This window comes from Bemisia tabaci, chromosome 3 (assembly GCF_918797505.1).
Source record: "Bemisia tabaci chromosome 3, PGI_BMITA_v3".
NCBI classification, from domain to species: domain Eukaryota; kingdom Metazoa; phylum Arthropoda; class Insecta; order Hemiptera; family Aleyrodidae; genus Bemisia; species Bemisia tabaci.
Window position 1 is genome coordinate 45,229,820 of NC_092795.1, and position 27,600 is coordinate 45,257,419.

Sequence of the window (27,600 nt, forward strand, 5' to 3'; positions counted from 1 at the left end):
AATCTACTCTTCAAAAGTCTCCCAATTTTCGTTCTTGCCGTCATATTTACAATGGTAAGAGCATTTACCTACTCATAGACCAATTCACAAGATTGTCTCCTATCTCCTTTTCGCCGTGAGACGATCAATCATTTTTTTTTTTTTTTTTTTTAAGGCATTGCTTCGTTACAAATCAGAGCACCGGAAAATTAATAAAATTGTATGAAAGCAAAAGAAATAACTTTGAATTTACTTTGCAAGAGAAGAGTGTAGCTAAACTTGAAAGAATACGGAATAAGACCACCATTTTAACGGAAAAATCTAATTTTTTCTTGTTGGTAAACGATTTTAAAATACTCTAAGGGTATCAAGTTCGCAGTACTCTCCAAGTTATTATTATTATTTTTTTTTTAGACTTTCGCTTTGAACGCTCTGACGTGAATAATTATTAAGACTTTGATAAGCAGAAGGAATTTAAGTATTGACGTGCATTTAAGAATATTTAGACGACGCTAAAAGTCATTTTTATTTTACATACCTAAAAGTAAATCCTATACGGCGAAAGGCTCGAGCCACGTATCTCGTTTGCGATGTTTAAGAATCTCCGCTCCTATTTTAGTTTTCTGAAGTAAAAGAAATAAATGTCATTCCTCCAAATTTTTTTCAAAATTTGCTTTGGACAGAAGAATAGCGCTGAAGTTTTTAGGAATTGACGTTGAAGAGTAGTTCTCCATGATTAAAAAATAAATGACGGCAGGGAGTGTGCAACTTCGCGACCCAAAATACGTGCTTTGGGAGTCTCTCCGTCAATGTGGATTGTTTCCTTTGAAAAATCGCAGACTGTTCACGAGTAAACGAGAGAAACTTAACGAGAGAGGACGATAGAAAAAAAAACAACTTACATTTTAGAAAAAGTTGAGTTGAGTTTTGATTCGACTAAAATCACCTTAATCAGTAAGAAAAGTTAGTGACGGGTGAAACTCAACGTTCAATATTGTGACATCGGCCCGGAAACTTAATCCGCCCTTAAGTCTTATAGAGGATTAATATCGCAAACTTCTTTATCTGAAAGGGAGTCTAGCGCTAAATGAGACTTAAGATGATAAGTGATTCAAAAGAACCTCGGTTGTCTGGGGTGATGTACGAATTCTAATAGATATTTTGATACAATTTTAAGTAATGTGTATATTCTTTGTTAACAGGTTGTCGAAACGACAGCAGAGGAACAAAAACCCTCGGATCTGACAGTGAACTTTCAGAAGGCATTCGCAGATTTAAACGCGACTTTATCCGGCGTCTACGAAAAGCTAAATGAAGAGACGAAAAAAAATTTGAGAGACGCCTCGAAGAAAATTGAAGAAACAGTATCCGCCATTAGAACGAAAGGTATGGAACTGTACGAGGGTCAAAAAACTGAAACTAAGAAAGCTTGAACACAATTGTTAAGGTGCACAGATATTTGAGATATATTAAAAGATATGATAAGGGTGCTTCATTGTCGAAGACATACCTACTTAATATTTATTTATTATTTCTCTCTTTCTCTCTCTCTCCCCCTCTTTCCCCTTCCGTTTGATTATAAAATATATCACGCCTGACAAACACGACGGAATGGATAGAGAGCAAACACAGCTCTGATTATCGCTCAGTAATGTAAAAAGCATAAAGCACCTAGATGCCATGTTGAGAATTTGCCTCATCGCCACATGATAAGGCTAGCTTTATCCATAAAATCCTATTTTTGGTTCATCAATGGCGTGGAATAGGCATGCGAGGGAAAATAGTACCTGACGTCAAGTTTTGCCTTCTTGCCTTTAAATTAGTTGCAAGTAGCTGCAACCCTTTATTTTAACTTTTCAGGAAACTTCCTTAAATATTTAAGAATCGAGGTATATAATTTATATAACTTATTATATTAGTAAATTAAAAAATGTTAAGATGTTAAAGTACCTGAAACTTTGAACAAAAACAAAAATTGTACGATCATTTACCCATGAGAAAATAATATATAAAATGAAATAAATTCTCGTTATAATGAGCGTCTTTTCTTGTAGATTATTTTATTTTTTTCCTCTAGCTCTTTGGAGCTTTTTTTGTCAAGTCTTTCAAAGAAACAACAAAAAATCAATCAAAGAATTTCGGAAGCATCGGTGCAGATACATTTTCCTGATCCGAGTCCAACCCATTTACTTTATTGCACGAATATGATTGAAATATTTGGGTACTGCTGACATAGTGATATATTTGGAAACAGTAGTTCGATCAGCTCAGGCTATAGGTACGTCTTCGAAACGTTTTTTGAATAGAATAATAAGAAAAAAAAATTGAAAAAGGACCCTAATTGCATTCCTAATGAAACGGAGTTTTTGGAACGAAAAAGACTAAAGCGAGATGAGAAGGAAAACTAACACCACACTGTAGAGCGCCTTCACTTGACTCTTTATGCAACAATCGCTACACGAGTAAACAAGGAGCCGGAGTAAGAGTTATAGCGTTTGAGTGCATGTCGCGTCGTTTCTAGTGTATCGAACAAGATTCTAACTAAGAGGCAGAGTACTCAGTTACTTAATAGATAAAATGCAAATCACGTCTAATGCTTTGCTGTAAAATTGTAGTTTAGTACTAAGGGATATGATTGCTACATTGCTGACAAAGTCGAGCTGTAATTTCCGCAGAAGTTAAAAGCAGGATATGAAAGGATACAAACCCTGTTCAATCTAAACTTAAGGTGCAAAATAAATGGATGTTTCTCGAAAAGGTTAAGGTGATTCGTCAAGCTCAAAAGAAGTGGTCGAACTGGCATGCGATATATCGCATCTTTTAGGTAAAAAATCTCAGCAGATTTTGAATTTTCAGCAAAAAAAAGGACGATAGCCCCTGCGCATGAGCTTAACGAATCATTCTAAACCCAAAAATCTGCAAAATTCAGAGAAATGAAAGCAGGATAGTGTTTGGAAGAAAACCTCGCATTTTGATTCAGCTATCGATTTCTGTATCGAATGCGAGGTTTTTTTCCAAACACTACCCTGCTTTCATTTCTCTGAATTTTGCCGATTTTTGGGTTTAGAATGATTCTTTAGGCTCATGCGCAGGGGCTATCGTCCTTTTTTTTGCTGAAAATTCAAAATCTGCCGAGATTTTTTACCTAAAAGATGCGATATATCGCATGCCAGTTCGACCACGTCACTTGAGCTTGACGAATCACCTTAACTTCTCACGATCTTCGGTAGCTTTGTTGCACTAAGCGGCAAAATGGAAGGCTGAAACTGAGCTCCAAATAGGTGATGCCCTCTAAATAGAGCTTACGTATTCTTCCGTCGTCGATCTGTCAAAGTTTATATGGCTTTATGGTTTATGAAACCTTCACATCAAGTATCTCGGTTTACAACGTTGCAGATTTTACACTCTTTAACACTTAAAAATTTGGGGGAATTAACTTTTCCTAACAGAATTGGAGTGGTGAAGGATCAAAGCGCGCCTTGTCACAAAGCATTCCTTCACTATTATTAAATCATATGAAAATTGTAATGTCACTTCTTATCACCGATTTTCGCCTTGAACTTCTGGTTTTCACCTCCTATTTCCGGCTTCCACTGAATAATAATTTGAATGCAAAAATGAGTCCACTATTTCTCTTACAGTTCACCTAGCCTCCATCAGCTAAAAATTATAGGTAGCCATGCCGCATACCGCTATAGCTTGCTTTTAATTACCGAGACGAGAGCACCAAGCGGACGAGGATCAAATGATTGCATACGTGCATATGTGAAGACGCATCATACCGTGTGACTCCAAGAACACGAAATCGATTAATTTATTTTGTTCTTGTATCTTATCCTGCCGTTCGACTGTAATTACGGTTTAAAATAGAGGATTAACAATGCTAGCCCTTAGCTCCACAAGCACGTATCACTGTATTTCGCAACTGCAAACATTATTTTGCAAAAAAAAAACCGTTATGGGACTCAAAAATTATCATTTTCTTAATGTTTCCAGTAAGTTTTACATTTTTATTGTCAACTGGAAGGATGGTAGGAGGTATTTTCACTCTCCTGAAAAATCGTATTCTCGTGCTCCTGGTCTGTCACCCGCGTTAGGGGTATATCACTCATTGGAGCTCACCTTCGATTTCGCCCCATGGCAACAAGAGAGCCCAGAGCGGAGCGGCGCGTGCTGCCAGTGCAAATCGCGCACTGGCGCCTACAAACCTAACAGGGATACTTCACGTGCTGCGCAATGCGTGAAGTATCCCGGTTAGGTTTGAAGGCGCCAATGCGCTGGTTCGTCGCGCTGGTTTCCCTCGCCAGTCGCGGCGCGGCGCTTCAAGCAAATATTTTGCAACAGAGGTGTTACACAGTATCATACGAAATTGAGGGCGCTTCAACGTATCAAGGATGACAGGCATCCTTGAAGAATAAGGAGCTTCTTGCAAACTTAATCAAGATAATACGCAAAAAGAGAACAGACGTCCAAAAGCTCACCACCTAGCATGCGTATTTCATAACGTTCAGCATGATTTTTGAATTACATTAGAAAAGAATGTGACTCGATTTGGGCAGAAAAATGCTCAAAGCCGCCGAGAAGATTTTATTTTGAATCAAGCATAAAATCGCGGAACAAAAGCTGGTTTCTGCTTGATGTAAGTGACTTTTTCTTTTTATAAAAGCATATTTTCTTCTTTTAACAAAGAAGCTTTTTTAAGGGCATGGGTGTGGTTGAAAAATACTTATCTCCAATCGCACATCTCCACTCGGGATTTAATTTCCTAAACAATAATGGCCAACAGTGAAAATTTTCTGAGAGTTCTCCTCACTTACTTAAAAATATTTACAGAAAAGCTAAAGGAGATTATGTAGGTGTTTCGGTTGTACGACATTTCTTCAACATTTTTTTGTCCGCGCACCTGTTGTCTCTAGTGGTTTATGTCCACGCGTTTTTTCGGCAGGGGAGTTTTGGTCCACTTACCAGTTGAGACCAAAAGTTAATTGATCCTCATGTAAATACAAACGACAATATTGTTCACGACGTTTTCGGATGAAAATGTATAATGTCGCGGAAGGATGAAGGTATGCTTGTTTTTTTTTTGTTTTGTTTGTTTGGTCCAACGGAGAAAAATATATAATTAAGATTTTTGGTAAAAATGGGGGAGCGTCAATTCTACGTGGGAAAATTCACTAAAACTCCCTACACCCCTTTAGTGCAACAGGACTTGACTATCTTTAAAGAAAATCCCACCTTGTTATACCTGAACTGGATAAACCTTTTGATTTGCCTCAGCTAAAGGCTCTTAGATTATGGCTGTGGACGATAACTTCGTGACGGCGCCGCGGCGCTTCGAGCCATTATTTCGCCACGGAGATGTTGCACAGTATCATACGAGATTGAATGCACCCCGACGTATCATGATTGATGGTATCTTTCAAAAGCACGAAGTTCCCTCGCAAATTAAATCGAGTGACGATGATAAAAAGAGAGCGGTTGTCGAAAAACTTACGAAGTCCTAGTATCTGTATTCAATAACGTTCAGTAATGATTTTTGAACTTCATTAGAGGAAAAAGTGACTTGATTCAAGCAGAAATATGCTCAAAGCCGCCGAGACGATTTCCCTGTGAATCAATAAAGAAAATAATGCTTGTTTGAGAAGAAAAGATGCCTTTATAAAAAAAAAGTCACTTACATCAAGCAGAAACCAGCATTTCGTTCAGCGATTTTATTTTTGATTCAAAATATAATCTTCTTGACGGCATTCCCAAGGATGTTTCTGCCTAAATCGAGTCAAATTCTTTTCTAATGTAATTCAAAAATCATGCGAAACGTTATGAAATACGCATGCTAGGACTTTAGTGAGCTTTTGGACGTCTGTTCTCTTTTTGCGTAGTATCTTGATTTATTTTGCAAAGAAAGCTCCTTATTCTTAAAGGATGCCTGTCGTCCTTGATACGTTGAAGCGCCTTCAATATCGTATGATACTGTGTAACACCTCTGTTGCAAAATAGTTGCTTGAAGCGCCGCGCCGCGACTGGCGAGGGAAACCATGCAGCGCGACTAGCGCATTGGCGCCTTCAAACCTAACCGGGATACTTCACGCATTGCGCAATGCGTGAAGTATCCCTGTTAGGTTTGTAGGCGCCAGTGAGCGAGTTGCACTGACACCTTGCACCGCTCCGCTCTGTCATGGATGAAGATATTACATTAGTATACATATACTCGTTAGAGTATAGTATAGTATAGAGTATAGCATATATTGGTATAAATACGTTAGTATATACGGCTCTGTGTTAGGTTCTGACATTTAAACTCTCGAAGTCAGCGTTTTTCAACTCATGATTTTGAAATGTTTGCACACTCAGCATCATTCTCATTAAAATGGATGGGGGAAAAAAATATGTATTCAAGGAAAAAAGAATGTGTGTTTTGTAAAAATGAAGGTGGTTCCGTGTCAAATTTAATGATGTCCAAAGAGCTCCAATTTTTTCTTTTGTAATTTGTGCTTTTACTGTGCTGCAGCGTGGTGTACGCGCAACCGCAAACGTTCAAAATTGGACGTTTGACTCTAAAAGATCGATGTAGAAACGGGTTAAAACCAAAGATTGCGTGCTCCTTGGTTTTTTCTCTCTTCTCTTCATTTTTGTATAGTTTCTTTCAACACAACTACGGCTCATTGAGATTAATATCGATGCCATCGCTTAGAAAAGGTTGTACAAATATTTCCCACGTTTTGAAAATATGTACTTGTTTTTTAAATAAAGTAATATTTTCATTTAAAAAAGAGAAAGAAAGAGAAAAAAAGGTACCTGTAAGGTACCTATATTTCACAACGATAATTTTAAGGATAGAAATACAACCAAATAGGTATTCACCAATGTCAATTTGAAAAGTAGTCCAGGCGCCTGGTAAGTCTACCTAGACTTTTGGGTGACACAGCGATTTTTTTGGCTTACTTTGTGTTTTTTGGGTTGCTGAATCCGAATCTGAAGTTTTCTACCGCGTATCTGGTGAGCATTTTCCGCCATTTTTCAAAAATGGCCTGAGAAGGCCTTTTTTTGCGGTTTTTTTTTAATATAGCGGCTACGCATGAGAAAAAGTCCCGGATTTAGTTAATGTTTTGAATAGCTCACATTATTTGGAAGAAAATAGTGTATACATATGCTAGGTTGGCCCGTCAACGTGCGATCCGGCTCGCCGCGGTCAGCCAAGTTCCGAAGCGTTCCCAAGTTCCGAGATCCGAGGTTCCTCGATTTTTAAGCAAACATAGCATATTCATATACCATTTTCTTCCAAATTATGTCAGCTATTCAAAATATTAGCTAAATCCGGGACTTTTTCTCATGCGTAGCCGCTATATCACGAGAACCGCAAAAAAAGGCCTCCCAGGCCATTTTTTCAAAATGGCGGAAAATGCCCACCAGATACGCGGTAGGAAATTTCAGATTCGGATTCAGCGACCCAAATAACACAAAGTAAGCCAAAAAAATCGCTGTGTACCCAAAATTCCAGGTAGCCTCATTTTTGGCTACCAGGCGCCTGGACTATAAAACCAGGATTGTATTTCGCAAATGGATAATTTTTGCAGAATAATTAAAAATTAAAAAGCAGGAGAAATTTAAATAAATAATAAAGGGAACTCAAATCAACAATATTTTGTAAAACCATATGGAAAATCTCGTCATGTGAATACAGAAGATTCGAAAACGCCTTCAATTGAGGCGTGATACCTCACGCGTTCCGGAGAGTTCGAATAGTTGTATCCCTGCGCCTTAGCAAGGCGATGGAAGCTTTATATTGAAGTAGCGTCCCCGCGCGCGTGGTTTTTCGGTTTTCCTGTGCCGCTACTGCAGTTTCGACCGTTAAGGCCGTAGTTTAAGGGCGCTAAAATCAGGGTTGTATTTCGCGAATGGATAATTTGTGCAAAATAATTAAAAATTAAGAAGCAGGAGTAATTTAATTAAATAATAAAGGGAACTCAAATCAACAATATAATGCAAATCAATTTGGAAAGTCTCGTCATGTAAATACAGAAGATTCGAAAACGCCTTCAATTGAGGCGTGATACCTCACGCGTTCCGGAGAGTTCGAATAGTTGTATCCCTGCGCCTTAGCAAGGCGATGGAAGCTTTATGTTGAAGTAGCGTCCCCGCGCGCGCGGTTTTCCTGTGCCGCTACTGCAGTTTCGACCGTTATGGTCGTAGTTTAAGGGCGCTAATAGTCCAGGCGCCTGGTAAGTCTACTTGAAATGTTTGCTACACAGCGTTTTTTATTGGATTACTTTACGTTTTCTGGGTTGGTGAATCCGAATCTGAAGTTTCCTACCGCGTATCTGGTGAGCATTTTCCGCTGTTTTGAAAAAATGGCTTGAAAAGGCCTTTTTTTGCCGTTTTTTTATTTAGCGGCTACGCATGAGAAAAATTCCTGGATTTAGTCAATGTTTTGAATAGCTGGCATAATTTTAAGGCCGTAGTTTGAGGGCGCTAAAATCAGGGTTGTATTTCGCGAACGGATAATTTTTGCAAAATAATAAAAAATTAAGAAGCAGGAATAATTTTACGAAATAATAAAGGGAAATCAAATCAAAAATATAATGCATATCATTTTGGAAAATCTCGTCGTGTAAGTAAAGAAGATTCGAAAACGCCTCCAATTGAGGCGTGATACCTCACGCGTTCCGGAGAGTTCGAATAGTTGTATCCCTGCGCCTTAGCAAGGCGATGGAAGCTTTGTATTGAAGTAGCGTCCCCGCGCGCGTGGTTTTTCGGTTTTTCTGTGCCGTTACTGCAGTTTCGACCGTTAAGGCCGTAGTTTAAGGGCGCTAACGTCAGGGTTGTACTTCGCGAATGGATAATTTTTGCAAAATAATAAGAAATTAAGAAGCAGGAATAATTTTACGAAATAATAAAGGGAAATCAAATAAAAAAAATATAATGCATATCATTTTGGAAAATCTCGTCGTGTAAATACAGAAGATTCGAAAACGCTTTCAATTGAGGCGTGATACCTCACGCGTTCCGGAGAGTTCGAATAGCTGTATCCCTGCGCCTTAGGAAGGCGATGGAAGCTTAATATTGTAGTAGCGTCCCCGCGCCCGTGGTTTTCCGGTTTTCCTGTGCCGCTACTGCAGTTTCGACCGTTATGGTCGTAGTTTAAGGGCGCTAATAGTCCAGGCGCCTGGTAAGTCTACCTGGAATTTTGGGTACATAGCGGTTTGAATGAATCAAAAGAAGAAAGTAACATTTCATTTAAAAATGAGTTACCTTAACAACACCTTCTCTCTCAATTTTCTCATTTAGATGCTGTCAAAATAATTTTACACAAAGGACTAAAACATAACGCTTGGATCTAGTCACTGTTGCTTACTTTACACGTGGGCGTTAACTACTGGACAAAACGATGCGCAGACAAAAATTATCGACAGAGTGTCCTGAAAACGGTGTTTCTGTTAATATTCTTGTAAAAACTGAAACATAATCGGAAATTATGAAAGGTTGCGATGGAAATGCGCACTTATCGACTTCAGCCATCAATACGTAATCCCGCGATGGTCAAAGATGGTCGCGATGGCCTATTTCAGCCATGGGATCGCTCCATACTCCTAGTATTTTTTGTCTATCAATTTCAACAATCAGCCCAGTGCAGATGACCATGGAAGGTAGAGGACATTTTCAGATGATCTTTTGGGAAAGAGGGTGGCGACATTTCAAGAGCTCGATGGCGGAAACTGAGAGGCACTCATCGATCAGCTTTTCTTGAGCTAATTATTACAGCAAAATGCATTAAATCTGGGGCAGCCACTTTTGGGTCTCCCCTTGAGAATTATAATGATTTGGAGTTAGCAGTTCGAGAAATATAGTATGGAGGAAACTCTGGTTGAAGTTTTAGTTTCACCAGTTGAGGGCTTAAAAGGGTCAGATTAACACGATCAGTCTTATCCTTATTCCGGAGGCCCTCTGATCCCTGGTTAGGCAACCCAAGTATGATGATCTCAAATAAGGTTTGTCTGGGATTGGTTGTTGAGAGCGAATGAAGGGAGGTTCTGTGCGTAGGATTATACCCTAGAGGGTATTTGACATTTGAAAAAACAAAATGCAGCTTTACGCTCTCGATTTACAAAACAAATAAACTAATTCATTTGGGACTTTTTTAATTCAAATACTAAAGGTGTTTCATGCTGAGAACTGAAATTTTGATTATTCAGTCCAACTTGACAACAGCTAATTACTCTCCTGAAAAATCGTCTCTGTGAAATGACATTCCATTTTCTGTGGCCACTCACATGCCTATTCAGAGTCAAGTAGACTCCTCCTGAATTGCAAAACCTCAAGGGCAGTATGCATACAACATAATGCTCCTTTGTGGCAAATACATTTAAAATGGTTTCCAAACCACACATTTAGTGACCATCTCTACTGCAGTAGATAAAATCTAACTTATTTGCATTACTGTGCAATTATTAAATTTCGTTTAAAAGATTATGAATCAATGAAACTCCTAGCAAATTAAATTTTAAGCTCCCGTTCTACTTAACACCTGCACATAATTTTACTAGGACACAAAAACAAGCAGTTGCATTTCAACGAATTCCTATTCTTATATAAATAAAGGTAAGACACCTTTGGGAGATATTCAGTCTAATTTCTTTTCTTTACTTACTATCCTCTAAGTTGCATTTGTGATATTTATTACAAAAAGGAATTGTGAATGTTTGAAGATAAGACTATAATTTGTTTTGCAACAAAAATATATTTAATAAAAAGAACAAAATAAAAAAATTCATAGTACAGTAACTTAACCTGTAATGTTAAGTTTTCAGTTATCGAAGAATAAAAACCTCCATAACTAGAGTTGGGATGATGTCCAGTCAAATAAGATGCCTTACACACCTAACGTCCACAGCATCTGGAATAAAAACAATAAGACATAGAAACTAATGAAGTTGGTATCCAAACAACAGTGTTCAATCATTCTTATGTCTATTATATACTTTTATACAGACCTAACCTTCTCATTTAAAATTTTGGAAGAGTATCCATTCATTTAGAAGAGGAAAAATTACTCAAATTTTAATTCACGATTAACAGCAGGGTGTTTCAAAATATCTTGGTTTGCAAAACTTGTTACTATTGAAGTCTTTACCTCTCAAAAAGCGAACAAATGGCCATGAGAGAAATTTCAGCCGTAGAACCAAATTTCTAGGGGGGCAACTCGGCTTTTGCTGCACACAGTCTGATGGCACCCTAATACTTGCATCTTGAAAACAACACATGAAATTTGCAAGCCCATACTGGGGTGTAGTACATAAAGCTGTCGTAAGGCAGCGCTGGCGAGGCCGGTGTGGCCAGCTGGACTCAGTCGGTGTGTGCGGGGACTGAGGCACTCGCTTGGTATTCATTAAGATGTTAACAGTGTGTAATCGTCATGTATTCGTTAACTGTGTGTAGCCGTTTTTGTATTTGAGTCATAAACGTTGATTTGTCCCTAGTATGTTGAATAAAAGTATTCGTCTCATAAAATGTGTCATTCTTAAGACACCTCACATACTTGGACTTACAGGACTTGTTTAAGACGCAAGATTTTACATGCAGTAAAACTTCGATTTGACGAATCTTCGAATATTCGTTAAATAGTGTATAATTTACATAAAAAAGATAGAGATTTTTTCGGAACCGCAAAAAGATTCTTGAGTGATTCAAAGAATTCGTTAGATCGAAGTTTTACTATCTTATAATTTCACGGAGAGATGCTGAGAAAGTGGCAGGCTTTGCCAAAACTCTGAGATTTAAGAAAACAAAAATCATGAAAATGACATTCAGGTTACTCAACAGCTAGTAGAAAGAATGCTCAAGCCCCAAGGGCAGCAAAAATATAAAATGTAAAAACTCACCAAGAGTGATTCAGATTTTTTTACTTCTGAGGTTTCTTTTTAGCTTGTCCACCAGCAGCAGGCTTGGCTCCTTGTGTTTTTGCAGGTGCTGATTTAGGCTTTGCTTGACTTGCAGCAGGTTTCTTGGCTCCTTCACTTTTTTTGCTATCAGGTTTGCTGCTTGGTTTGGCAGGTGCACTTTTGGGTGCTGCAGGCTTGGCAGCACCCTTGGCAGCGGCTGGTTTTGCTGCGGCTGGCTTGGCTTGTGCCTTACCAGCTGCCCCACTTTTCGCGGGTCCTTTTGCTGGAGCAGCTTTAGTGGTTGCTGGTGCGTTCTTCTTGGCCGCAGGGGCTGATTTAGCTTTTTGCTGTTCAGCTGGTCTTTTCTTTCCTTGCTGCTGCTGTTGTTGCTGAGGTTTCTTTTGAGCTTGTTTTTTGGCACCTTGAGCGGGGGCTTTCTTCGAGGGAGCTCCTTTTACAGCACCTTTCTTGGCCGCACTTTTTGGACCCTTGCCACTCAATTTGGAGATCTTCTTCAACAAATCATCTGGGACAGGTCTACCAGTAATTCGACTCTTTTCATGAACAGCTAGGTAGAAAACATTTTCTATCGTAGGCTTAAGCTTCTCTTCTTGAATGTTGCAATTATGTTGGACGAATCTCTGAAAATGAAAAGAAATAAGTTACCTAGAATGATTAACAATTTCAGTGAATCCAAAACAGAAGAAATTAAGGGTGTTTTTGTCCTGGTAACTTAGACTATCTAAGATCTTAATGTGAGAAACTGGAAAAAAAAATGTCATCTGCAAGATATGTGCATGATGAACTAACGAATATTTGCATTTAATTCATAGTTGAGCTGCGCTTGATGAATTTGTGACTAATTTTTTAAGTAAAACAAATTAGTATTTGATTCAAGAAACAAAAAAAAAAAAAAAACAGGTGTTAGGTCTGATAGATGAGGAGATGAGACAAAATATAAGAGAAGGTGCAGCTGAGCTCTACGCTGGAGCAGTCTAGCACAATTCAAACCCAGGATAATGTGTCATTGGGCAAGATCAACGTTTTCGTGACACAATGGTGGTTGAGAGGGGAAGAAGATAATTTTCTAGAGATTCTCACTGCTTAAACCTACAAAGGAAGCTTGACAGAGTGGCCAACATTGACTCTGACCTAGAATTTTTGAAAATTTTCCTTGGTAGGTGCTCGTTTGGAAACGTTCATCAAGAAAGAAACCCAAAATAAGTGAGTCTGATTATTATGAAATCATTCTAGGAGTCAATGAACAAAATTGCCATAACCGAGACTGCAGCTTGAGAGGTTTTCGTCGTAAGTCATTTCAAAACGTTGGTAAAACTTGTTAACTAGGAGACATACGTGCATCTTCCATTATCTGAGATATGTGTTTATCAAAAGAGTGCCAACGGAAAATTGACAATTGTTTAATGCATAAAGCATGACTTTTGAATAACTGTGTGCAAGCCTTCATTGGTAGATGTGAGAACATTATAGCAAAAGACCTTTCGATTAACAAATAATCGCCCTTCATTTTATCTTCCAGAAACAGAAATAAATGAATTGAAAAAATGGATCGCAAAAGAGGCAGGCAAAGTCAATATCAATTAAAAATTAACATCTATGATATGGTTAATGAATCATTTCATTAAACCTGGCTGAGACCGCTTTCAAGAAAAGGGAGATCTCTGATTCTATCAGGGCTCTATACCTTAAATACAGAGCTAGCCGCTTCATGGTCAGGGGGTCGGGGGAAAAAAAGATTAGATTCTTATACAAGGAGGAGATCTTTTGTTAGATTGAGGCGAGAAAAAAATAAACTGAGGAGATTTCTTTTGAAAGCAGCTAAAATTTTAGGAAAAGACCCTTTAGGAGCTTCTTAGGGAAATGTTCTTACAAAACCCCAAAAATCATGAAAATTCGTAGGGAGGAAGGAGGGCAAGTTGTTTTTGCATCGACCGATTTGATAAGAGAAGTTAACGCTCTGCTCAGGGTTCTCGCTAATTCAACATAATGTGTTTTTAACAATCTTGAGATTGACATAGGTTAAAAATTAGTGTTACTTACAACAAAACGGTAGATAACTCGAGGTACACGTCTCTTGGTAGAAACCACACTGAGAATCTTCTTTTGGTTTTCATTGAGATCAGCACTTCTTTTCGCTACCCTCTTGATGGCTCTGTACCATAACCTTTGACTGACACTACCAGCTGATGGTTTCTTGAAGGTTGGTTCTTCTTTAACACTGGAACAATGGAGGTGATAATAAGAACACAGGTTTGCACTAAAAAAAGCACTGAGGATTTGATAGTTGGTTCTAATGTAATTTTAGCCCCGAGTTGAAAATTGACCATTACTTTCTCTCTATACTTACTTATTTTCAAAAAGTTTAATATTTTGCTTGCAAAAAAAAAGAAAAAAAAAAATTATAAGGAAAATTCATTACGCAAATATCTAACCAGTGATATTGAAACATTAGGGATCTTGAGAAAGCCGAGAATATGCCAGTTATGGTACTTCTTGCAGATTTCATTTATCCATATTGAATCTAGCAATAATAAAAATATATAAAGACTTAGAGGTAACCTCTCATTACACTGAAAAAAATTGGATTGCCTTCTTGCTAACTAAGCAGTCTAAAAGGCTTTTTTTTAATGCGGATCGCAGTGGAACACGGTGGATCGCGATGAACATCGCTATTTTTTTATTCCGTTCCTCAGCGTGATCCAAGCGTTCCAGGTGGATCAGGGTGGAACACTGGATCGCTCTTCTGAGGTGGGGCGAGCTGGCGATCCACTGTGATCCTAACCTAATGCGAGGAAGTTGCCGTCCCCAAAAAATCAGAACAATAACAAATCGAACCAAATTCTAAGTTTGGATTTTTTTATCACTTGGATCGGTCCGGATAGCTCACGATTCCGATCCAGTGCGTTCCACCCTGATCCGCGATAAAAAAAAAGCCCTTAAAGATTTTACCAATGGCACGACAGGCATCTTTTGAAGCTTGTTCTCTTGGTGGGAGGGGAAGATTACTCATGCCTTAGAAAAGACTTACTTTAAAGTTATCACTTGAGGGTCTTCACTTTGTCCTTACTCAGTTTTTTTCTTTGTTATTGCACTAGTTGCTGTATTGGCTTGGGAGAATTTTGTTTGTTTTTAATCTGTGTCAGTTCAGCCTGCTGCCAAGATCATTGTTTTTTTTTTTTTTACTTCAGTTTTCCATTTTTTCTACAGTCGGCCCGGCGGTCAGGGGTTCTGTTTGCCCGTTTAGACTATTTCAGTTTATCTTTTAGTATTTTTTAAATTGTAACAATAAATAGTTAAATGAAAAAAAAAAAAAAAAACTGCAACGAAAGTACTGATGTACTTGAAACAGTATGACCCAAGTGACAAGATGATTTTCAAGCTTTGCATGTCAGGGCTACTTGAAGGTGTATTGTAGATGAAGATGAAAAATGTACACTAGAATAAGGAGAAAATAATGTCTGGTGTTTAAAAAACTTACTATAGCTTAGATGATGGTGGTTTCTTAGCTGAAGTAAGCTTTCCTCCTTTACCCTTCTGGGCAGGAGCAGGGGCTTTTTTGCCTGCTTGTTTCTTGTTGCCACCTTTTGGGGCTGCTGCTTGAGTCTTCGTTACTTTCTTGACTGACTGCTGTTGCTTGGGCTGGGCAGCAGGGGCTTTCTTCCCTCCTTGCTGCTTACCACCAGCCTGTTGCTTAGCAGGAGCCGGTTTTGCAGCTTGCTTGCCTCCTGCCTGGGGCTTGGCTGCGGGTTTTTGCTGCTTCCCTGCTTGTGCTGGTTTTGCGGGAGCGCCCTTTCCACTTTGCTGCTGCTGCTTTCCTGCTGCAGGTTTTGCAGGAGCCTTCTGTTGCGCTGGCTTCTTCGTCGCTTCCTTGACCGCTTGCTGTTTGGCAGGGGCAGGCTTTCCTGCTTGCTTCTGGGCTGGCTGACTCTTGCCGGCTTGCTGCTTTGCCGCAGGTGCAGCCTTTTTGGCAGGGGCGGCAGCAGCTGCAGGTTTCGCTGGTTTAGGTTTGGCCTCTGCCTTTGGTGCAGCAGGTTTCTTAGCTGCTGGGGCAGCAGCTGCAGGTTTCTTTGCAGCAGGCTTCTTATCACCAGCAGCTGCTGCTGGCTTCTTCGGTGCTGTCTTAGGAGGCATAATCAGTCAAATCTGTAACCAAGAAACAAATATACCAATAAGATGGAGATTTGAAAAGGGTGCTGAGTTTCAGAGACCACAAAATAGAAATGTTCTGTTGGCTTCAGAGGTGTAAACTTAAAATACCACTGCGATTCATTTTAATAAGTATTTACACTATTTTTTGCCAATATTTTTGGTATTCCCAACACTTGATGCCAGAATGAGGCTAATTCTTTAACCCTGCCTAAATTAAAGAATAAAATGGATAAAGGATTTCAAAATCATGTCAGAAATAACAAGATCAACTTAAGGAGCTTTGGAGCAAAAAATTCGTAGGTGAAATTTCATAAATTCTTGAACACACATGCTTTATATTTTAAAATTATATTTGATGGGTTATTCTCTGACTACCTATGAGGGGCTGCTTACTCGCTGAGGGTACATGATTGCGTCACAAAGCAGCCGTGTTAAGGAAGGCAGTTCATTGAAACTTCTGACTCTTACCAACACCTCTGTATTGCTGGTTGATACTGATGCACAAAGCGCATATGCAATCAAACTCTGGTTTGGAGCAGATCATGGAGTTTGGGTATGTAGAGAAATGCTGTTAGCAGGGGTTGAGATCCACACCCTTTACAATAATATACAATTTTCGCAAAGGACACCTCTCAATTTGTATTGTGGAATATATGCTCAATCTGCAATGAAATGCTGGAAGAAACGTAGATATTGGTCAAGAGGGTCCTTATGCATAATGATAACATGAAAGTTCAGAATAGGCTACCGAGACGCCCACAGAACAGAGAAGTCAAAAACGTCCGCATTCTGCAAGGGCTGCTATAAGATTAAGTAAATGCTGTAGCGAGCGTCACATTCTTCACAACACAAAATGACTTGAGGCATGCTTACTGAACCGAACATGCCTGCGCTCACATGGAAAGATATAAATGGTGATGCCTACATAGAAAAAAAAACAATGGTGCAGAGAGGAAAGAGAAAAGATTGAAAGGGGCAATGCTCTCCGAAAAAAGAAAAAAATCGCAACTTGATTTATATTTGAAATCAGATTGTAACATAGGCTTCAGCGGCCACATGACACCGATAGACGCGCGTGGTGCATTCGGTACCCTGAAATAGAAAGAAACGTGAAAAGGGACAAATCTAACAAGGGAGCCATGGGGGGAAATGATGCTGAATTACTTACGGAAATAGTCCAGATATAAAATAAAGAAAAGCCACGTTCAACTTTGTCAAAATACTGGGACCGTCCGGTTCTTCAGAAAATCTGGTTAGGACAGCAAGAAAAATGACAATATTGCGGACGGAACGGCAGCATCAGCGGTGAACCAACTTTGGACCAAACAACAGCGCTTGCGTTGCACTATCGCTATATTCGGATTTCAGCGGAACGTTCCTTAATTTGAACCGCAAATTTTCATTTTATCCCAATTTTTCCAAATGTTCCTTCTAACATCACCAACACCACCGCACCACCAACACGGAGGACTGTTCTGCCGTGCTAAGGAAGAACAGCGTATGAACATTCAAGAGTTGCCAAATTTTTTTTATAAATTGTTTGAATTAATAGTAAGTTCAGGATATTAGTCCTTGAAATTTTGAGGAAATTTACATAAAAGTAGGAGAAAAATTATCTGAAAAATTGGATGAAAAATCTTCCTAATTTTATCAGTAAATTCTTTTTTTATCAAAGGAAATTTGGCAACGCCTAAAAGATCATACGGTGTTTTTCCTCAATACGACAGTGTTGTTGCTTGTTGCTCATAGATAATGAACTTGAGTGCCATGAGTTCGTGAATTTGCGTTAATTTTAATCACCGGGATATTTTTGCTTTGCTCTTATCATCGTCTATCTATCGGTCACATCTTCTAAGTACATATTAACGAAAAACAATAGTCGCTTGTGCATAGTTCAATACCTATTTACAACATAAATACATAGGTACCACCTATTCTTCATTGCATCCATCCATCCATCAATATGAAAAGAACACAAAACAGAACTATTCATTTTCCCAACCACTACAGAATTATTTAACTCATGTCATAACTCTCCATCATCTCTTACAGTCACTGATTTAGCAACCATCTGATGGAAAACTTATGTAAATATTTGAGCTGCTGCTTCTCGTGCGGAGAGGACTCATCTTCTCAGGTACATATCGTTAAACTCTCCACAGAATATTTTCTAAGACTTGCCAACGGCAGTATTTACATTGCATTGCGTCATCAATTGTCTTTACAGCAATACACGGATTACCGTTGATGTCCTCAAGAAGGTCAATCTTACATGAAATTTGTGCGAGTACTAAGTATTACAAATATAACCGTGCTGCAAAGTGGTGCCACCCCCGGTTGCTTACACTAGACCCCATTAATTAGGTATGTACTTTGTTGAAGTAAACTATTTGGGCCTGTTTGAAAACAGAAGTACCTGATGCCAACTGGTCAGAATTAGGTGCATTCGTGATAGACAATAGAGATTCATTTGGTGAATTACATTTGGTAATTTATAATATTATTTGGTGAATTTGATGGAATTCATGGCGTTGTCCGACTGAAGCCCAACCCCTGATACATGACTATGTGTACCTCCTTCCAAGCTAGTCATTTGCCAGCTCTGGAAGGTGCTGTGCTGTTGCGATGAATATTGAACCGCCATGACAGTCACCGGGTATGAAGCATTGTTTTGACAAGGATTCAAGAACAATCTTCAAATCGCTCTCACCGAGTAATATCCGTTAAGGTCTGTTGTCTATCACAACAGCATCCATTGTTGGTCACTGTCTGAATAACCTGATGACGAAGGGTTGATGGAACCAGCGAGGGTCATTTTATAAACTGAAAGATGTTGGATAACTTCCCTTTGACAACGCATCCTCCTTCTCATGAAATTTGTTCACCACCATTAATTTTTAATGTTAGAGCCTATGTTTAGGTCTAGGCCTGAACTAGGGTCTGCCAACTTCTTCCTTTTGTTTTGCCCATTCGTCCCCGTTATCCAGAATCCTTATTCATTCAACTGTTGCTTCTTAACTTCTAATGGCACTAATTTCTCCTATTAAACAGTTTTCATGGTGATGTAATGAAAGTAAAGGGCAGATTTTTATATCAGTATTGCACAGAAGGGTAAAAAGTGGTTTCTGTTTTCTTACTTGCTTGGATTTCATAATCTCAGCTAGCTTCAAAACGCAAAGAGCTTTTGAAAAACAACATGAAATTTTCATCAAATCAATCCAAAAGCAATTTCCCTATCCACTGAAACATCCCTCTTTTCGCCAGCAGTCCACGTTAATTCAGTTTTGCCAACTGCACCAATTGGTTTCACTAATTTCATGAAAGGATTAGTCAATCTTCATTCTCTAATTCTGTGTGCAATTTTGTGTAATTATGCATAATGTAATGGAAGTATGATTTTTGTTATAGGCCATTGACTCCAATGAGAGGACGCACTTACTTGTTGATCCTGTGATAAATAACACCTCAATTCAGAGAGTTCACAGGTAAGTAATTCACTCAGCATATTGTCACCCTCCAGTCAAAGTATCACAGGCGCCATGCCATGTCTAAAAATTTTTGCTGCCATTTTATCTTTTACAAAGAAATTGTTCAACAAAGCTCTCCGAAAATTTCACTTAATTTTTTTTTTTACTGCCAATAAAATTCAGTGAAATTTTCAAACAGATTTGACCAGCAATTTCTCTGTAAAAAAAGAAAATGGCAGTGGAAATGTTTAAACATTGCATGGCGCTTGTGATACTAGGGTCAGAAGGTGACGATATGTCCATCATTATTTTTATTTCCTGATGCAAGACACCACTCCTTTAAAAACCTCAGATATTGGTACCTGAAGCAAGGAATTCCTTTATTAATTACTTACATTTTAAAACACTGAAATTATCTCTTTTCTGAGGAGTATGTATCACAATATTTTATTGCTTTTTTTCATAAGCAAGCAAAATGGAGTAAAGCTAAGTGGTAGTTGTGAAGAGAATTCTCATGCACCATACAGTGATGCAATGGCTGGAGATCTCAAGCATTTGCTCTAGAATCTTGCTCTTTCCTAAAATCTCTCAAAAATTTTATTTTCCTAATTTTGTATAAAATATATCAGAGGCACATTAGCGTGCAAACCTCATTGATTGTTAAAGGAAACTTTCCTGATTTAAAGCTTTACTGCACTGATTGGTGTTTCAATTTTGCTTCATACTTTAACTTCCCACTGAGGAATGAATGCCCTCAACTCAAGAATCGAATTTGGTGCTCAAAGTCATCGCAGATTATTTGCTTGCCTCAATCGATTCAAGATTATGTCAGCAATGAAGCATTTGCTTTCTAGGTGTAATGCAGGTCGTTTGCTTTATTTATAAAAAAAATTCTATGCATGTTTTGCAATGATCTGTACAATGGTCAAAATTAAAATGTTAAAAATAATAAAACAGGTTCTCTCTGTTCTCCTTCTCAGCCACTGGAAAGCCTAAGTACCTATCTCTTGCATAGTTGTTTAATATTTCAAACTTAATTAATATTGGCCTCAGTCACCCACAAAGTAGGTAATGAAATAATGCATGGAGAAATCCAATTTATGAGGGCGTTAGTGGGCCATGAGCAGTTGGCATATTGTATATCTTGCCCGTCTCGCTGAGAAAAAACATGTGAACATTCAAATGCTACTTAATCTCTGCTAGTTAAGTATTCATTTTTGATGTTCAATTTTTCCTCGGAAATTATAAGTACAATTGATCAAATTGAAGATTAATGTTTCCAAAAATGTTTAGTCTTAGAAGTTGTACTTTATCAGAGAAAGTTCGAACAAGAGAACTTGATTCTTTGCAGTGAGGAATTAATATAACTTTATCTGCTTTCCAGTGATGACTACTTACCATGTGATAGTTCGTTACCTAAAAAAACAGACGAACAATCAGCTCTGAACAGGATACTTCAGGAGACCGCAACGTAAGTTCAGCATTCTTTTAGTTATTTTAGCAATAAAGTTTCAAAGCCACCGTCCTAGTATGACTTGTTCTCATGACAACTTAATATTACAGACATAGTCATCAATCTAATAGACCACATTTGCTGTGTCCCCTTTTGGCAACTCGTGAGGCAAAATAGTTTTGAAAATGCTCTTAAATGAGGCAACTCAAAATAAGATTTGGCGTGGTTGTAACTTTCTAAATTCTACAGAACCCTCCAGCAGACTCCGCAGTGCTAGGTGAAGCATTTATTGCCTTGATTGTTTTTGGAAAAGCCTTAATGAGAGTTTTTTGTCGCTTTATTCTCTAATCTGTCACCTCTCCAAAAAGTATTAGGTCATCACTCACCTCAAGCATTTTCATGCGAATAATATTTTTACTAAACAGGACTTGGAAACGGGCAAAGGGTTCAAATCCATTCCGCTTACTACAATGAAGCAGGTGTTATACGAGGGGCGTTCAATAACGAAGTATCCCCCCCTCTCTAAAATCAATAAGAATGGACCAATGTTAAAAAACTTGGGCTCAAAATCTTCCTTAGGATATACTGAGTTCAACAAAACAAACCGCAACAAAATTGGACTATGTGCGGCCGAACGCGAGCTGTTTGAACGCGCCGAAGTGCTCGACGCTCCCGCCGGATCCACGGGGATTTGAAGTCTGCGACAGGAGAAGAGCTTCTCTGCCAAAGCCTCAGTCGTTCATCACTGACGAAATACCAAAGAAGGTTTTGTAGAACAAGGGGCTTACCTCACTTCTCCACATAACCAGCTCGATCCAAGCAGGTCTGATACTGAGACTAAGAGAACAGCTTTTGGATGCCACGCACGTAGAAGTCTCTCAGCTGACTGGAGATGAAAGAGTGGACGGCTTGTTTGACCTTTTCCACTGATTCAAAATTAACTCCCCCGAGTTCAGATTTCAGAAATGGTAATAAATGGCAAACCAGACCACCATTTATTCCTGTATCTGAAATCTGAACGCAGGGGAGTTAATTTTGAATCAGTGGAAGAGGTCAAACAAGCCGTCCACTCTTTCATCTCCGGTCAGCTGAAAGACTTCTACGCACATGGCATCCAAAAGCTGTTTTCTTAGTCTCAGTATCAGACCTGCTTGGATCGAGCTGGTTATGTGGAGAAGTGAGGTAAGCCCCTTATTCTACAAAAACCTCATGACTTCAAAACTGATGAAGCTCTTCTCCTGTCGCGGACTTCAAATCCCCGCGGATCCGGCGGGAGCGTCGAGCACCTCGGCACGTTCAAACGGCTCGTGTTCGGCCGCACATAGTCCGATTTTGTTGCAGTTTGTCTTGTTGAACTCAGTATATGCTAAGAAAGATTTTGAGCCCAAGTTTTTTAACATTGGTCCATTTTTATTGATTTTAGAGAGGGGGGATACTTGCTAATTGAACGCTCCTTGTACCGTATTTGCAGGTAATTTAACAGAGATTTGATGGCAGTTTGTAATTTCTTTTATCAGCTGTACAATAGTGAGAATCAATTTTACTCAGGAAATCTTTCTCCGAGTCAACTGGGCCCATTGAAGAGACCATTGGAAGAGGAGGTTAACTACCTTCCATCAAACTGGAGAAAATAATTTTATTTCATAGTAAAGGAAGCAAAAAGAAACGTAAAAGCTCTTCAAAATTTTAAAACAGTATTGCTTGAAATACTAGTAAATTTGCAGTTTTCACAACAGGAATATTTCTCTGAAAATGTGACAAAGTTGAATTTAAAAGTTAAACTAACTTAGAGGCATGAAATAATTAATCACTTCCAAAGGTGTCTCAAATCATCAGTAGATCAAGAGGCTATGTTTAGTTATTGAGATTAGTTTTTTCCCTCACATGCCCCTAAAAATGTCAAAATCATTTTTTTTTTCAAGCCCTTTTGATGTATTTATTGATTTTATGAATGATGTGCACAGAAGTGTGCTAAAGCAGTCAAATTAATGCTAGCAAAAATATGGCAAATTTTAACTACCTTTTTGTTTTTTTTTCAGAAATGTAATAGATGTCGCAGCTTTAGGTTCTCACAACTTGGAGCAGCATGAATACTTGGAACGCACAAATTATTACACAGCAAAACTTTCAACTCTTGCAAAATGGTCTTTCCTGAAAAATCCCCCGAGTCTTCTAGTCGACATTCCAGTTCCTGAAAAGGTTTTATCTGCATCCCCCATTTCATCATTAGATCTTGATTTGGTAGGTATTTTATTTACTTTCATAAATTCTTAATTGCCTCTCTGATCTCTAGAAAAAAAATAAATAAATAAAAAAGAAAGAAAGGAAGAAAGAAAAAAAAGGAAAACATTTTCACACCTCACATTTCTACTAATTCTAGTATTTGCAGTTGGTCCCTCAGCACAATCATTGTATTATTATTAATAAGCATTTATTAGTGCAGGAGTGCAGAAAGTTCCAAAATGCTGTCTATTTGCAGCAATTCAGTGGTTTTGCCTCACAGCCGTATTTCAGTTTTGCCCTTCAGCAGAATGCTTAATTATACAGTAAAATGTGCGAATTTCTCCTGTTTTTCAAAGTATTGGGAAGAAGAGGGAATGGAAGGGTCCTCATTTTTTAAAATTGCCACACGATTCAAGATTTGCCTCTTACTCCTGCAATCCTTTTTGAATTGGGGCTTATCCCCATTTTCCCTTTACCCCTGCATATGTCTGCATTGACCTCAGATTATTCAATATTTCAGCACTGCAAGTTTTCGTAACAAATGCAACTATTTAATTCTTTGGGCCTCACTTACTTGCTGTACAAGAGCTTTTTGAAGAAAAATAATTAATTTGAATTTTTTTGCAAAAATTTATGATAATCTGCAGCTCTTAGAACACCTACAATTCAAGACTTTTCATCCGAAAAGAAATGAATAATTTAAACATATCCGTCTGATAGTTTTTAAGAACAAAGCTAGGCCAAAAAACCTGGCCTTTTAGTCTCATCCGCACATGTTTACAGCATAAGAGAGTGTAATATATAGATAATGAAACAGCAAAGAAAAATTTCTATCTTAACAGTTATCACAGATTTTTGAGTGCAGGTAGTGTTTTGGTAAAACAATAGGAAGTTTTGCTGTTTTAAACGTTCATTTGTCTAATATTTTAAAGGTATGCCTAATTTTTAGCATGTGAAAGATTTGAAATCAAAATTTTGGAATAAATATTAAACCTCTTATCTGACACCAAATAATTTTTTTCCCTTTGAATGACTTTCAGATGAATATAGCGGTTGAAAAGGCTGTCAATGCCCTTCTAGATCTGAAACTTGAACCTGGAGAAGACCTGGTGGTTCCGTTTAGAATACCTTGAGCTTATAAGAATCAAATGTTAAGCTTCGTTTTAAAAACTAATAAATTTATTTTAATTTTCTTATACTCTCACGTGTAATCTAACGTCGCAAATAAGAGTGGATCTATTTGTCAAGAGATGCCTCAACTGTTTGAAATGAGAAAAGGGTCTGCGGTATCTTTGCTCACTAGAGTCACAATGAGGCACTGTATCAATCCACAGGTAATAATTCTATACCACCCATAAATGTTCGAACATCCATAAAAAAAAAAAAATTCAAATTGGTCCATGCTGCACATTTTGACAACTACATTTTTTTCGTCATAATAATTTTTTCATGGATGTTGCAATAATTGCCATTAAATTTTATGGGTATTATTTCAAAATGGTCTCAGAGTTTCAAAATAAGTGGCAAAATAAGTTCTATTATTTTTTATATTGCTATCTATTGAGGATTGTTGGAGCAAGTGTTCAATATACAATGTTCTAGACTTAGATCTATTCACAAATTAAGCGCCTCTATTTTGTAGCATGAAACAGAGTAGTTAAAAAGATATGAAAAAGAAAGATATAATAGTACAACTCAACCACTTTACACTGCGGAATAGATAGTCAGAGAGTATTAACTTCACCTCCAACATGGCTCTTTTATTTAAGAGAATAAATGATTTTAAGCGACATTTTCCTCTCAAAAAAATTTTCTGTTTTCAAAAGTGTTTTGTTTCTCTGTTTATTATGTGGTTGTTGTTTGTTACCTTGATTTTAAATTGTACATAGAGACATATTTTGAAATCTCAACAGAATTATCAAAATTTGTTGAAGGAGGAGGATGATAGGTATATTGTTTCAGAAATTAAAATTTTCTTATACTGTGTAACACTGTCTGTTGATTACTCATACTTAAGCCCTATCTTTTCCCAAGTTTTCAGGCTCCCAAATAATTATGGGGGCTACTGGGGAGGTTGGTCCAAGAGGAAATCTTTGTACTTCAATATCCCTTGAGGAAGAAAATTATTAGAATCCGGTTTTCACCTCAAATCGCAAACTTTGAACTTTTGAGAGAAAGATTTCGACACTGTGTTTCATGCATTTTTCCAGTTTTCTAAGGGAGGAATTTTTTTTAGGAAGAAAACCTTAAAATAGCAATTTTTATTCGGAACCCAAACTAGTTTTTTAATCCGACCATTCTACTAACAAGTGGTTGTGGGCTCTGGAGAAATAGGCGGTTTGCGAGTTGCAAAGAATTGAAGTTGACAAGATGAGAAAACTGGACGATACTTGCAGATGGCGAGACCTGAGCGCAGCAGACAGCTCCAAGAAAGCTTCACCTTCCCCTCTATATGCCTTTAGTATTAGCGAGGCCAGTAACTGCTCAGAGAGAAATGGAAGAGGAGGTGATGGGGGATGTCCTCTCGGAGTTGTCTGCAAAGCTCAGATCTCAGCAATCATTAACAGGATTTTGTGTTTCATCAGCTTTAATTCTTGGTCCATATCCACTGAACCCTTTTTTCCCTTAGAATTCGCAATCCTTCATCAAATGCATAATAAGATTGAAAAATCTGTCACACAAACTATAGGTTCATCACACCAAATATATGTGTATTCTTCTAGCAAGAAGGCTATTTGTTCTTCAGGATTATTACGCCCCTATGCATGTTCCAAGAACTGGGTCTCATGAATTTCTAAACTGTTCTCTCATGAAATATCCTTTTTGATCATACACCAGTTTTAATTTTCAATATCTTGCAAACCTTGATATGCCCTATACTGAGAGTAAATAGTTTTGAAAAAACTTCTTTCTTGAAATCCAAAGCGAACCTTCGATACCTCCATCAAGTCCCTCTTTCTTTTTCTGATATGCTACTTATAACTGGTTTTCATGAGATTTACTCTCACAATGTCTTTTTCGTATGTGTATCATGATGTTGTTAGTAAACCATCATGAGCATGCGATGAATTGAATTTTTCTCTATTCTTGTAAGATTTGATTCTCCTAAACAACCAACCTCAAAATATTAACATGAAACTCTTATCTGATGTAAGCTTACTGGCCTAGATGATTTTATCCCTTGACAGAATCAGTGCTTAATCTTCAAAAATCTCTTTTTTTTTTATCAATTCTTAATGTAGCTTTTTGTGACTCTTGAATTCACAAATTGATAAATAATTTTAAGGTTAGTAAGCAATTGATGGAATGTAACTTCTTGAGAATTATCGCTTTTTTAATGTTTACCACTTTAATTTTTACTCAATCTGCCATCTCTTGTTTTTGTTGTTTTTTATGCCAGATTATGAATTTTATTTTTACAAATGTTGATTGGTTATGAATGCGCCTAAGCATTTACAGCCATGTATTTCATACAGTAGTTGTAAGTCTGCAATGTGAATATAAATGTCAATTCAAAAATTTTGACCATCAACAAAGATTTTTAGCAGAAAATCACTCATTGCTTTTTTCTTTCATTCTTGACAAAAAAAGAGAATTCAAGATCACAAGCATTTTCCAACTTGCAATGAACATAGGTCACCGTAACAGAAGGGGCCCGGTCTTCAAGAATCAATGGTAGTGACAGTTGTTACATGCTACTGATAGTGTAAACAGAACAAGCTACGACAAAACACAACTGAATGTGAAAGAATCGGTACTACCCTATGTATAATCCCTACCAAACCCGTTTAAACAGTCGTTACTTACTTACTAAAAGCTGCAATAATATCTATATTGTCTGATATCAGATTTTTTATGAGTAAATTTCTCTGACAGAGCATTCAGTACTAGAAAATGCTTCTAGATCCTAAAAATTATCCAAGTAGCACAGTGCAATTAAAATAGGTATCGAAATAAATTTTCGATTTGCTGTAGTAAAATTGTACTTTTTATGCTAAATTGCATTATTTGTACGTACATCATTTGATCGACGGTTGCCAATTTTAAAGATTTAACAAAGTAAATTCAGTGTGTCAGGAAGACAGGCAACTTGCAAGACCATGAAAAATTGCAATTTTTAATACGAAGTGTTCCTTCAATCGGTAGGTAGGGAACAAACACAATAATGCAGTAGAAATAGGGTAGCCTGGGGTTAAGTGGGCACGGCGGGTTAACTGAACACTCGACCTAGCTGCCACCTGGTGGGCAAACTCAAAACCAACTACGCGTCAATTTCATCAGTTTATAGACCCTTACTAGTGTACCTTGCGCTGAGTTGATAATCTTTGTTTTTTTTGAAGTTATGTTTACAAACGTGTTTCGTGGGGCGAAAAGTAAATTCCCGGTGCTGTGAACTGAAGCCCAAATGACATATCTAGCTTTTGAGGAAGGC

The 27,600-nt window shown here is 37.9% G+C and overlaps 3 protein-coding genes across 5 annotated transcripts in view; 2 read left to right on the forward strand and 1 right to left on the reverse strand.

Moving 5' to 3' along the window:
- LOC109030691 (ABC transporter G family member 20) overlaps nucleotides 1–2,022 on the forward strand; it is a 35,040-nt gene extending 33,018 nt beyond the window's left edge. For all 3 annotated transcript variants that reach the window (XM_072298444.1, XM_072298446.1, XM_072298447.1), the window contains one exon: nucleotides 1,182–2,022. The gene's annotated coding sequence lies outside the window, so the exon portion shown is untranslated. The remainder of the gene's footprint in view (nucleotides 1–1,181) is intronic.
- Nucleotides 2,023–10,694: 8,672 nt separating this feature from the next.
- LOC109030601 (uncharacterized) lies at nucleotides 10,695–17,352 on the reverse strand. Its single transcript, XM_019041652.2, has 5 exons — nucleotides 17,194–17,352; nucleotides 15,355–16,019; nucleotides 13,917–14,094; nucleotides 11,856–12,496; nucleotides 10,695–10,870 (listed from the first exon to the last, which is right to left on the reverse strand). The coding sequence occupies exons 2-4, from the start codon at nucleotides 16,005–16,007 to the stop codon at nucleotides 11,876–11,878; spliced, it is 1,452 nt and encodes a 483-aa protein (XP_018897197.2). The 5' UTR covers nucleotides 16,008–16,019; nucleotides 17,194–17,352; the 3' UTR covers nucleotides 10,695–10,870; nucleotides 11,856–11,875.
- Nucleotides 17,353–17,741: 389 nt separating this feature from the next.
- On the forward strand, nucleotides 17,742–25,157 carry Lamtor1 (Late endosomal/lysosomal adaptor, MAPK and MTOR activator 1). The gene is made up of 5 exons (XM_019041653.2): nucleotides 17,742–18,162; nucleotides 19,434–19,510; nucleotides 20,877–20,963; nucleotides 22,985–23,186; nucleotides 24,209–25,157. Exons 1-5 carry the CDS (start codon nucleotides 18,100–18,102, stop codon nucleotides 24,299–24,301), a joined length of 522 nt encoding a protein of 173 aa, XP_018897198.2. The 5' UTR covers nucleotides 17,742–18,099; the 3' UTR covers nucleotides 24,302–25,157.
- Nucleotides 25,158–27,600: the final 2,443 nt, after the last annotated feature.